The following is a 13,004-nucleotide window of genomic DNA, read 5'->3' as shown; positions in this document are numbered from 1 at the left end:
ATTTTAACATCAGCGCCCAACAGCAGAGTTACGCTTCCACCATTTTGGACTGAAAGCGACAACCGGACGGCAATAAAACATCCGCCTACAAAGTGCCGTACAAAAGTAAAACTAAATTATTTCTATTCTATTGTCATATTTAATGACTTTACCAACATGGCCTGTGTTGAATAATACAAATATTATAAATATGCATACTATTATAACTATTTACTTACGCTCTTAAAGTGAGCCTAGGACATAAATGGAAGTTAGAAAAATCCAGCACACAGATTTTGAGAGCAATCTCAATCTCAATAGCAGGACAGACTAGAGGAGCATGTCTAAATAGGGCAAAACACACATAATAGAGTAAAAATGGATCATTCTACAACATGACTAACTACCTTCATTCTAATGCATATCAAACATTTTCAGATGTATAACACGATGTAATTTTGCTATGAGAATCAAATACACTGTAAATAAGACAACATGGCTCTTACAGATGTTATAATAATAATCATCCAGTGTATCGAGTGGTAGAGGTCCCGGGTTCAAATCCCGGATGAGCCCCCAATTTGTCACAACCTGGCTCTCAAAGCCATGACAAATAGGGAGACACACCGTGGATCTTACAGATGTTACAATAATCATCATCCAGTGTAGTCGTACCATTGCAATTCCTGTAGAGACTCCATAAATGAGGCGCACCGCCGCTCAAAGCACCATCGTTGCCATCCTCCACCAAAACCTGCAGACAGACACAGCTGTTGGATTAAATAACCTCTATTGAGTTGAGCAGAAACACCCTACAACGGCACGATATGGTCTGTGTACAGTCCACTTACATAGGAAGAAATTAAGGAAGTTCAACAGTGGGTGTAAGATACAGTAAGACAACTCATTATAGTTTCATATAATGAGGAAGTAATAAACTTCTTCAAGTCGACTCCAAACCAGGTGACAAATTGAGGACATAAAAGAGCAAAATCTCTGTTACTTACCCACCAGTTTGTAGCATTAAACCAACCTTAAAATCCAGCCTTGGTGAAAATATCAAAACATCAAATGTTGAGCTACTGACACAGCTAAAAGTGTCAAAGTGTTTGTTTTAACAAACATGAGCACAGAAAAACACAACTGTGATCATTGAATTGTCTGTTTATGAATCTGAGATACTTCAAATTTCAAGTAGTGTTGAAATAATTGCTTTTAATTAGGTGAGTGGCAGTTAATTTCTTGCATTAGTAAGTTCACTTTCTACTTGGCAAACAAATAGCCACACCACAGATAGAGCCTGTGGGAAACAGTATCAGTTAAAAAAGCACAAAGCACCGAAAGAGCCCTTCAGCTGGCTCATTGACTGTAATGTTATTTCACCTCAACAAAACATAAATGTGGAGAAAAGTAATTCTTTAACTTTATCTACACAACTGCCATGTCTTCATCTCCATCAAAGTCTTGGGGTGCCCAAAGTGAAATGATTTCAGCAATACAACTTGCGGATTTTGACTGTGGATGTTTTTTTCAAGTACAGTAGTACCTCTCTCTGTGTTATCACCAGTTATCTCTAACAATGACTCATCACGTTCAGACCCTTCAGACACACACAGGTGATTCTGATTAGCTGATTAAGGCCTAGTCCACATGCACACAGGTATTTTTGTAAACATTGTTTTTCCTCCTTCATTCTCAAAAACAAATCTCTGACGAGACCAAAATGCAAAAACACAATTGATGCGCTGTCACACACGCAAATTTGATTATTGCATTTTAATTTTATCTTTGCTCATATAACACATACATATGTGGGAAATCATGACGCTATTGTAGAATTACAATTTCATTTTCAAGTTTACATTATCATTTGAATAAAGTCCCCTTCCATAGGGATTGAGTATGCAATGTCCACCATCAGGAAACATGAATGACATCACCAGGGAGAACGGAGGAAACTGGAGGAACAAGAATGAAGATAAAAATCCCCAGACCTGAGCTTCCCCGCCCATCTCCCTACCTTTACCTGATTTCATCATCAGCCTCTACAGTACTTATACCAGCCTCTTTCTGCTATCTGTCACCAGTTTCGTGGAACCTGGTCACCTGTCACCTACCTACCTGTCACCTACCTACCTGCCAGCCTGCCAGCCTGCCAGCCTGACCCTCTGCCTGATCCCTGGACTTCTGAACCTTGTGAGTTGTTGCAACTTACCCATACATTAACTGAACTGATCATGTCTGCTTTTGTCTGTGTTTGGGTCTTTCCCTTGTTGCCTTGCACACGCCAGCACACATCAGTAGTGATAACAGATTTTCTCTCAAAAACTTTAAACTCAATTTTTTTTACTTTATCTTCATTCATGTTATGTTTTTGATTAAAATATACATTTTTAAAAAGTGTCTAACCTACCTGCTGTGTCTACACTGACCAATAAACCTATAATATTATGATTATTATTATTATTATTATTATTATTATTATTATACTGATACATTCCCAAACTTCCCGACTGCAAAAAATTATTTTCCATGAGCAGACAATCTAAAGATGCTCATCTTTCACATGATCAAAGTCTTGTTTTTCTGTGCTCATGTTCTTTAAAACAAACACTGCCTTTTAGCTGTCTGAGTAGCTCAACATTTGATGATCTGATATTTTAAATAACAATGCTTCTGTTGTGTGTTTCATCTGCAGCTGAAGCTGAGTGTTGCTGACGATGGCTAAACCAGGTAAAGTGAAGCTGCCGTCACAGTATGATATTTCCATGCTGCTGTTTCTTTTCGTCATTTAAAATGGGATGAATAGAAATTGCTTATTACAAAAAACTATAACAAGCAAAAAATCCTATGGAACTAGAAGAGTGACAGTAAATGTTGGCATTGAAAACAGAACTTGAACTGAAAAAGGAAAGATTGGAATTGAAGAAGTTCCAGTGAAAAATAAAACACAAGCATTAAAAAAATACTTGATATTATTTTGATTAAGTTTAACAAGACTTATTGTGTGAATACTGTAATACAGCGTTCACAGTATGTTATCCAAATCTTTATTATTCTGCTTCTTCTTCTATTTCTTCCGTACATTTTTTGGACTCTAACTACTTCTGCATACTTTCAGCTACAGAAACTGTTCAACTATCAAAATATTCATCTCTTTAAGGACATCAGTGCTTACATTCAACTTTTACCTCTTATACTTTTTAAAATCCACACACAGTAGAGAAAATACTACACCGTGGATATGGTCGTGAATGGGACCTCTTCTTTTTATGTTACCTGTAACTCCACAAACTAATAGTTAGCTAAATGATATGCTCCTAAGTAACACAGTTACTAGTTATCTTGACATGCAAACCAGGGGTGCAACTATTCATCTACTACATCGATGTATCGATTTATATTCCTACGATCCAACTACATCGACAGGTACTCAACAAGTTGTCCTTAACGGGGATGTATATCGACCTATAATCAATTGGCAAAGTAAATTATTGATTGCATCGATACTAAGAATTTACACCTTGTATATAAGCACGTCAAACGTAATATGAATGTATTTTTTTCATAGTTTTGATAGTAAATAAATGTAAAATGTTACTCCGGTTCACTCTCCCTGTGTAGCGGCAGGCTGATAGAGAGGAAGAGCCAGACAAGTGAGAGATATTCAAGCCGGGTTTAAGGTCGAGTGTGTGGAAACAGTTTGACTTTTGCATAAAGGGAGATGTCCTAAATCACCCGCTGTTTGCAGAATATGCAAAGTCCAGATAAATAAAACGGAACCACGACCAATCTTTCCACGCACCTACTGTGACACCAGTATTATTGCTCTACCATTTATATTGAAAAGGAGAACAGAAGCAGGTGCTTAAACTACGGTGACCAGACGTCCCGGTTTGTCCGGGACTGTCCCGGTTTGTCCGGGACTGTCCCGGTTTCAAGTTAGGTGTCACGAGTCCAGACAAATATCTGTCAAACAGTCGCATGTCCCAGTTTTCAACAGTCACTAACTAATTGTCCCGGTTTTCGCAAGAATCAAAATAACAATATTATGCTTACATAGACGTTTATCATGTTCCACTCATTAATTAATTTATGCGCACGAGATAAGAGCCAGCACAGCGCATCGCTGCTGTCTTTAACTATATAGTGATGTTGTCTGGCAACAATTACGCACAGACACGTCTGATCCGCTGGTTACATTTTGTGCAGTTTTGAACCACAGAGTCCTCCGTGCTTATAAGCACATCAAACGTGTTGTTTTGATTAATTATACACAGTTCCTTCTGCGCATCAACAGGCATTTCGCTCCTCTCATAACTCCCTCAGGACCGGCCGTTCATGTCAGTCTTTCACCCGGTGTCTCCATCCTGGACAAAATGTCTGAGCTCCACAATTTAATTATAATAGCCTGAGGCTGAGCCGAGCAACATGATGTGATCAAAATGGTTCAGGTTCAAAACTAAAGTTGAAAAATAATGTATGTAGTCCCAGACAACAATATGCTTCCTCTGAGAGAAACTCTCTACAGGACTCCCAAACTGTCAGTAGGTCATGAGGGGGATAGCCCTGTGATTAAAGGGGGAGAAAGTAATGAATGTGATACAGTAAGTCATAATTGTCACAGCCGCTAATGCACCCCCCTATAATAATGCCTTCTTTTTCATCCCACCCTATGCTCAAATGCGCTACAGGTGCACCATGTTAGCCATTGTGTGAGCGCATGAACGTGTGTGCGCACGATGGCTAGATTAAACCACTGTTCATTCGACCTGAAGAGAAGTTGGTTGCATTTTATTTTTTGTTAAATATTATTGCTCTACCTTTTGCTTTGAAAATGAGAACATCATTTAACTTGAATTTGATCTTTTGTTAAATATTGCACTGTCTTTTGTATGAGTTATATGTATTTGCCATTAATCGTTGTGTTTACTTATTTATATCCATAATTAATTTATCCCTGATTCCCTTACAAGAAAAACTTTGAGGAATCCTGACCTGCATTGTGCAGTATCAGCTATTTATTTCACACTGATAGAATTTTTGGCAAAAAAGGTATTGTGTCGATTTCAAGTCATTGAATTGAATCGTATCATATCGTATTGCTCTATATGAGCCAATATCGTCCTTGAACCGTATCGGAATCATGGAAAATTATAATAACGCATCGTTGTAAAAACGTATCACCGTTACACCCCTAATGCTAAACATTGCAGCTTATGTTAGAGCAGTTGAACACACAGTTGAGTCCATTCCTAACACTTTTTCCAAACTCTTTAAATGAGTTTTACGGTGTATGCACAACGCTTCAACATGTGGAGAAATCCAGAGCTTGACAGACCTCCATGCCTAGTTACGGTTGCTAAGCTATGATTGGACAATCACTGTTTGGGCGAGGGGTTAAGCTATGGTCAGTTTGGCTTCTTCTAAAATTCATGACAATTTGATAAGTGATTTAAAAATAATTTTGAGATAAATGTTTTGCTTTTCGCTCTCCATTGGCCAGTTTTTGTTTTGCCCTATAAAGCATTTATTTCAAGCTTGTCTATTTTCAAAAAGCTTTGGGAATACATCGATTTATTAGTGATGTCATTTGGTTTATACTTAACATTGTTCCTATCTGTGCTTTCTCAAAGTGACCCTTGAAGAAACCAACCTGGAATGGCAGACCTTTAACGGCTCTATTCCCAACGGAGCAGTTTCAATCTACAACGGATACGAACAACGCACCGACTACGTTGCCAAACATGGGATTGAGGCCGGCTTCTTCTGCCCTTCCCTGGATTCTTACTGCCACTACGCCTATGGAGACAAAGAGCATCGTGTCTCCCAATTTCAGATCCTGGTGAACAAAGACGACTTTGAGTCTTTGAAGTGGAAGAATGGCTCCTACGGTTCAGTGCCTGCAAATGCAGTATACACATCCCCCAATGACATGTATGTTGGGAAGAACGAGTATGGTCTTGGGAAGGTGCATGTTAAAAATGAGGCCTTCTTCCTTCCCTGGGGAGGTAAAGAGTATTGGTACAAGAACTACCAGGTTCTGACCTTTAACTCAGATGTAATCAGCGAGCACATTTCTGATGTCAAGTATAAAACTGATAATCTTAATATCATTAAGTATCCTCCAGAGATCTTGAAAAATTCTACAGTCATCAACAAAAGCGACCATCCAGTGACACAGACAGCCACCCTCTCAGAGGCAACCGTAGAAGAGCAAAGGTGGGACACCAGCTTTTCCATAACAGCGGGCGTCACGACTAGCATCACTGCCGGAATCCCAGATATTGCCTCTGCAACTGTTGGGTTTAGTGTGGAGACAACCCTCCAGTTCTCGAAGGGGACCACTCATAAAAAGTCAACCACCCACTCTGTTGCTGTTGAGTGCACAGTCCCACCACACCACTCCTGCAAAGTCAATATGGTGGCTCATAAGTACGGGGCAGACATCCCTTACACTGCACGCCTCAAACGCACCTACAGGAACGGGGAGACCAAGTGGACGTCCATCACCGGGACCTACAAAGGCGTCCAAGTGGGAGAAGTCTTGGCTGTGGTGGATCCCTGTCAATCTCTGTAGGCCCTCTCCCTGAAAGCATAATGGAAGAGGCTCCATGAGTTACAGTACCTGACATATTGTATGTTGGATACCCGTAATGAAAACCTAAAAAAAAATAAGTTTTATTTTTGCTTTAATTTGGCATTTAATGATTTCTTCAGTTTTTCAACAAATTGTTTACCAGGCACCAAATGTATTTTTGAGGTTTCACCTATAATGTCAGAGACACACACCCCTAAAACCTACCCTAATTCAGAGTTTAACCAATTAATTAATTAGTTTAATTGACTAACCAATTGAAAATTACAGAAATACTTGGAAACATTGTTGTGAAACTGGTGAATCGGTATGATTTCCTTTCTTCTATTGAGCTTAGAGTGATTTAGTCTCAGATATGATTTTATTCCACATATATAATCCCATATGTCTTTGTGCTCATTTAATAGTGATAACAAGTAGTTGATTTTCTTTCATTCTTCAATATGTAATCCTGTGTGCTTTTATATTCACTGGTTGGTAAAAATATGTAAGAAAGTTTTCTTTGCTAAAGGTCTTATGATCTAATAGTTTGTTGATGTTTAGGTTGTTAACCATACATGGATCTGGAGTAAAAAAGTATAAATGAAGGGAGACAACAGATTATAGGAGGCTTTTTTGACTCTGAGGATATTTTTGACTTTTTCTTTTGGGCATTTTGAAGCTTTTGGGGATCTTTTGAGATTTTACTGGGTGTTTTGGTTCCTTTTCGTATCATTCAATTCATGTAACTTGTAATCTTCATATTATCTTTAAAAACCAATAAAACTGGATTGTATTCTGTACATTCCAACCAAAGTCCTGTCTTGCTCATCTCTGAGGGTGTCTGCTTGGTGTCCTTAAGGTAAGGTAAGAGAGCCCTTCCTCTGGGATAGGCTGGCAGTTAAAATGTAATTGTTATGAATTACAATAGCAAAGCTGAATACTTGCTAAGGTTTAAGTTGTGTTGTTTCCTTTGTCTTGACTTGCTAAACGGGGTTAGCTTGGTTTGTTTGATGTCCTACTGATTGAGTTGTGTTTTATGTTGCTTATGTTATCAAGGCTTAAACATAGTTGTGTGTTTTAGTGTACATTAGGTGTTAGATTGGCATCCAAATTAGGGGTGATGGGGCCAGGGTCCTGAAGCTGCCCTTCATAAACGAGCGAGGTTCCCTACCGACATAGGGTCCCTCCTCCAGGATGGACTTTAAAAACTCCAGGAGTACTTCCAGTCTCCCAACACCTATTGCATACACATTTCTGTAGCCTACTAAAATGCAAGACCTGAAATAAGCAATACATCAGCAGCTGGTGTTTTTAAGCCTTGCTGAACTCCTGCCTCCCTGAGCAGGCTGAGACAGTTGGATAGTAACAGGTTATTGAGTCTCTCTTGCAGTTCTATTGTCTAGTTGAAGTGTGAACATACAAATTTAAGATGATGAGACATAATTTTATTGTTATTCCACAAAAAAAAATCATTAAGAAGAGCACCTTTTTATGGAGCTTGTCTGGGTAGTGGAAAGTTATGTAACAGGTATGTCACCAGTTCTGCTGCATAATTAGGAAATGAATGTTAGTATTTTAGGGGAAGGCAATAAATAACGAAAATAACACATTTTAAGTTGCCCAACACTGGCCATCTGCCTACTTGCTGCATATATCAAATGAAACTTTGCAGATTTTTCTTATAGTGAGTGAAGTATTAGTGCTGGATCATCCAAATTCTATCAAAAGTTTGGTGTGCAACGATGTTCATGGCGGGCTGTAGCAAGTAGACGTTTGCATGAAGCATAATGGGATTGAACATCATAGAATGAAGCTCGTCAGTAAAAACTTCCTTCATGTCTTCATCTGAATTTGAAATAGCACAACAATATGTTATCAGAAAAATAAAATTACAGTTGATTGATTTTATATAAAATAAAATTAATCTAATGTTAATTAAATTATTTAAACTGAGTGTAAAAAGAAATGCTTTGTACTTTTAATTCTACCTGCAATCAGTTGATAGACAATACAAAAAAAATCATATCAAATATAAAATCAAATAAATAAATTTGACTTATTTCATAATATTTTCCTGCCTTCTGTTCAGTTTTGGGGCTAAATACATATGGCATCAAAAAGTGTTACAAATAAAGAAGCTGTGTTAAAAAGGTATGACGCCTATGAGAATATACAGTGTTAGGGAATAAAACAGGTTTCTATTTGCTTTATAACTTAGAATTATTTCTATATTTTGAGAAAAATTGGACAAAGTTTCTCAGTTAGTTGTCAGCCACAGCTCTTCAGGTTAAGTGAGTGAGTTTTGTAGTAATGTATCTCCATTTAACTAATCTCTGCAGATGCTCATGAAGCAGCTGAAATATCAAATAAATCCAGTAGATGGCACTGAATGAAAACTTACTGATCTATTGAGCAGGTATGCTGAAACATCAGCACACTGTCTGCTTTACACTTAGTTTGAAATACAAAAATAAACGTTTTGTTAATTACTACACACGGTGTACCCCTTACACACACTCACTTATGTCTTTTTTTCAAGATAGATATGCAAATGTACACGGTATAATAATCTTCAGTTTAAATACTGCGGTATAACGTCACAGTCCTGCTCCCTGCATCTAAATACTTTCAAACTGTGATAACGTTTCAATGGTCCATTATGTTGTGAACTCTGCAGTCCTGTTTTGACCTGTGCAAATGTAGCCGGAACGGTCTGCAGGTCCCGACCACACTGCGTTGTGTTCTGGTGCACAATCAGACGCTGGACACTGGCATGTCTTGTTGAACTCAGGTTTATTCCTGTTTTGAGCCCAGAGAGAGCAAAATGCTGTCATATGGGTTTTATCCTCATAGAAAAACACCTCTCGCAGTCAGGTTCAGTGCAGACTCATTATAAACATGAAAATAACTCAAAACATGTAAATCAAATAAGACACAATAAAAAAAATATTTTACAGACCCCTATGGCTGTCATGAAAATTACACTGTACCACAATCACCTCACACAATATACTTAAAATGAATACTATAATTACTGAACACGGTAATGGGAGTACAACACATATACACATACCTGTTTTGAGCCCAGAGAGAGCAAAATGCTGTCATATGGGTTTTATCCTCATAGAAAAACACCTAACATGAGAAAAGGACAAGCTTACATGTGGATCCCACGGGAAGATAAAACGGCGACACCAGCACACACACATGTTTAGCTAGTGAGCTTAGCCTCTCAAAACTCACTTTACAAGTAAAAAGCACGACAGAAAATGACCCAGTTCGTCTGTCCTAATGATACTATGCAAGAGTAAACTGCTCTGTGTAATTAAATCAACATTAAAACATTAGAATTCACACTTTACATCGCGCCACTTTAGATACATACCTCTCGCAGTCAGGTTCAGTGCAGACTGACGAGAGAGCGGAGGAGACGCAGTACGTCTGCTAACAACCACCAGAGGGCGCTGTAGCACAAACTAAAACAGCACTCCCAATACCAAGGATAAACTTAGGAACAACACAACAAGTGAGGGATTTTGGTGAAATTAATACATATTGCAATAAAACACATAACATAAGAAATAAAAATTACAAATATTATTTACTGTCACTTCTTCTATCTGTTACATTCACCCCTCTTTAATTTCGCCAAATCCCGAAAACATACAGAGGGTTGTGCAAGATAAATAAATCAATTTTACAAAGCACAATTTTCACATTCTTTCGGTCCAAGATAACCCTGGGAATCTAATTCCCCACACAGCATATTAGCTACTTGCTAAGTAAGTTCAGAGAAAACAGAAGTTGATCAGGCTACTGCTTCTCCTAGTATATATGATGCCTTTTACACCACATGAGATCTTGGCATTCAATCCCGTCAATGTGAACATTTTATGACCCAAAACAAAAGAAGAAATGTACTGTATAAAAACAAAACACAAAACTCATTTCTATACCTCTTCTGCCCTGTTTAAAACAAGGTGAGTAAGGACTGTGACCTACTGTTAAACCTGTCTACAATACCCCGTGTGAAAGGTTTTTGCGCCATGTTCTCTATCAGGCGATTGACTGCTTTGACAACCCTGCCTGTACGTGTTCTGACTACGTGCCTGTCAGGCCCTGAACCTTGTGTAGGTATCTGTCTATCAGTCACTGTTGTGGGTGAGGTGATGTTACAGGGTTCTGGCTCATCTAGGTCAGAAACGGTGGCTAAAGGGTCAACATCAGTGTCAGTCATGTATGGCTCGGGGAGCTCACTGGAACCGGGCAAGTCTCTCACAGGTAAGGTTTCCTCTCTTTCTTCCTTGTTTCCACCACCATTGGCAGGATCAGACTGGGGCCTTACAAGTGGCAGGTGATCAGAGTCTCTAGGTGGGGAGTATGACATCTCAACCTCCATTCCTGACTCTCTATCATCTCCCAAAGACTCACAGTCAACATCAGATGATGTGCATATCCATGAGTGGGTACGGTCCTCAGAAGCTTCGACCGCCAGGCCACTCAAAGTATCAATGGACGGAGACTGAAACTCGCTCTCCTCGTCTGAAGCACCTGAATCCAGCTCCCCACTGATTTGTTCTGGGATTGGTAGGAAGCTCACATCCAATATCAAATTCCGGTGTACAACTTTGGTTTTCCCGCCATCGTCCGCAACTTTATAGATGTGAGTCTGAGGTTTCCGATCCATGACAGTGTAGATAGTGGGTTCCCATTTATCTGCCAACTTCCTCTTTCCTCTTTCCCCTTTATTTGCGAGCAGAACTCTGTCACCAACATTCAGGCAAGTGCCACGGACTCTCTTGTTGTAACCATCAGCTTGATGCTGCTGCTCTTTCCTTGCATGCTGCTGAGCAATGCCAGCGGCTTCATGGAGGCTTGCCGTCAGTTTCTCGGCGTAGGTCTTGTAGTCAACCACGACTGTGTCTTTCAGGACCTGCTTGAAGACCACATCCACCGGAAGTCTGGGGACCCGACCATACATTAAGTAGAATGGGGCGTATCCAGTTGTTTCATGGATGGTGGCGTTGTAAGCAAAGGTCAAGGTTTGTATCTGTTGTGCCCAGTGTTGTTTTGCTGCTAATGGTAAGGCACGCAACATACTGCCAAGTGTCCTATTAAACCTCTCAGTTTGCCCATTTCCCATGGGATGGTATGCAGTTGTGTGTGACTTTGCGATCCCTGTGAGGCTGAGGAGTTCTGCTAGGAGTTTACTTTCGAAATTGGCTCCCTGATCTGAATGGATTCGCTGTGGAAAACCATATATGCAGAACACATTATCCCACAACTTCTTCGCAACTTGCTTTGCAGTCTGGTTTACACAAGGGAACGCGTGAGCCAACTTTGTAAAGTGGTCAGTTATGACCAAGACATCAACTGATCTTTGTTTGTTATCCTCAGCGCTCCAGAAATCTATGCATACCAACTCCATGGGTGCAGAAGTGCGAATGCTCTCCAAGGGAGCTCGGGCAGCTGGTTCAGGAGTCTTTGCTAGGATACATCGTTGGCAGCATTTCACATATTCCTTTATGTCTCTTTCCATTTGCGGCCAGAAAAAGCGTTGTCTGGCAAGGTGTAGGGTTCTGGCTTGCCCTTGATGCCCTGCAAGGTCATGCACACCAGAAAGGGCATTGACCTTCAAACTGGCGGGTAAGACAAACTGGTACCTTTTCTGCCTGGTTAAAGAGTCTTTGGTAATCCTATAGAGGACTCCATCTTGGACTTTCATCCGATGCCACTGCTTGCATAGCATCTGTGCTCTTGGACTTAGCCTACATCTCTCTCTTCTAGATGGCAGCTTACCCCGCTCCACAAACAGCCGGACCTCCCCAATGTCTGGATCCTGTTGCTGGCCGTGCCGAAGCTCATCAATAGAGAAGGCTGGAAGGGTGTCTTGTTCTGAGTGTGCCACCTGGGGCAGAACCTGGAGGAACTGAACTGCTCTTGACTCTGCAGCTTTCTCCCACTCAATGTGAGCTTCACAGATGGACTTAACATCAGCGGAATCCTGATTTCCAGGTGGCTTGTGCTGTAGCGCATCTGTGATCACACAGCCTGAGTTATATGCCTGAAGACATTGGACCTTGCACCGGAAAACATCCTGGACTCCTTCCTCCTTTGTTCCCTCGGCTTCTACCAAAAGGTTCTCATATGGCTCGCTGATCAATCTTTGGCCCACTGACCTAGCAAAAGGGTCTCTACTTAAGGCATCTGCCACAATGTTTTTCACCCCAGGTATATGTTTAAGATCGAACATGTATGGGGACAGCTTGGCCACCCACCGCTGTTCGCAAGCGTCAAGTTTTGGTTTTGTCATTATATAGGTCAATGGATTATTGTCGGTCCACACTGTGAAACAGTGACCCTTCAACCAGTGACTGAATTTTTCACAAACACTCCACTTGAGCGCTAGAAATTCCAGGCGATGGGCGGGATACCTCTTTTGTGA

At 40.2% G+C, this 13,004-nt stretch overlaps 1 protein-coding gene across 1 annotated transcript; it reads left to right on the top strand.

The window, feature by feature from the left end:
• Positions 1 to 2,699: 2,699 nt before the first annotated feature.
• LOC141770160 (natterin-3-like) lies at positions 2,700 to 6,559 on the top strand. The gene is made up of 2 exons (XM_074639819.1): positions 2,700 to 2,712; positions 5,616 to 6,559. Exons 1-2 carry the CDS (start codon positions 2,700 to 2,702, stop codon positions 6,557 to 6,559), a joined length of 957 nt encoding a protein of 318 aa, XP_074495920.1.
• The last annotated feature ends 6,445 nt before the right edge of the window (positions 6,560 to 13,004 follow it).

Source organism: Sebastes fasciatus, chromosome 6 (assembly GCF_043250625.1).
Source record: "Sebastes fasciatus isolate fSebFas1 chromosome 6, fSebFas1.pri, whole genome shotgun sequence".
NCBI lineage: Eukaryota > Metazoa > Chordata > Actinopteri > Perciformes > Sebastidae > Sebastes > Sebastes fasciatus.
This window is presented reverse-complemented; position numbering and strand designations above follow the sequence as displayed.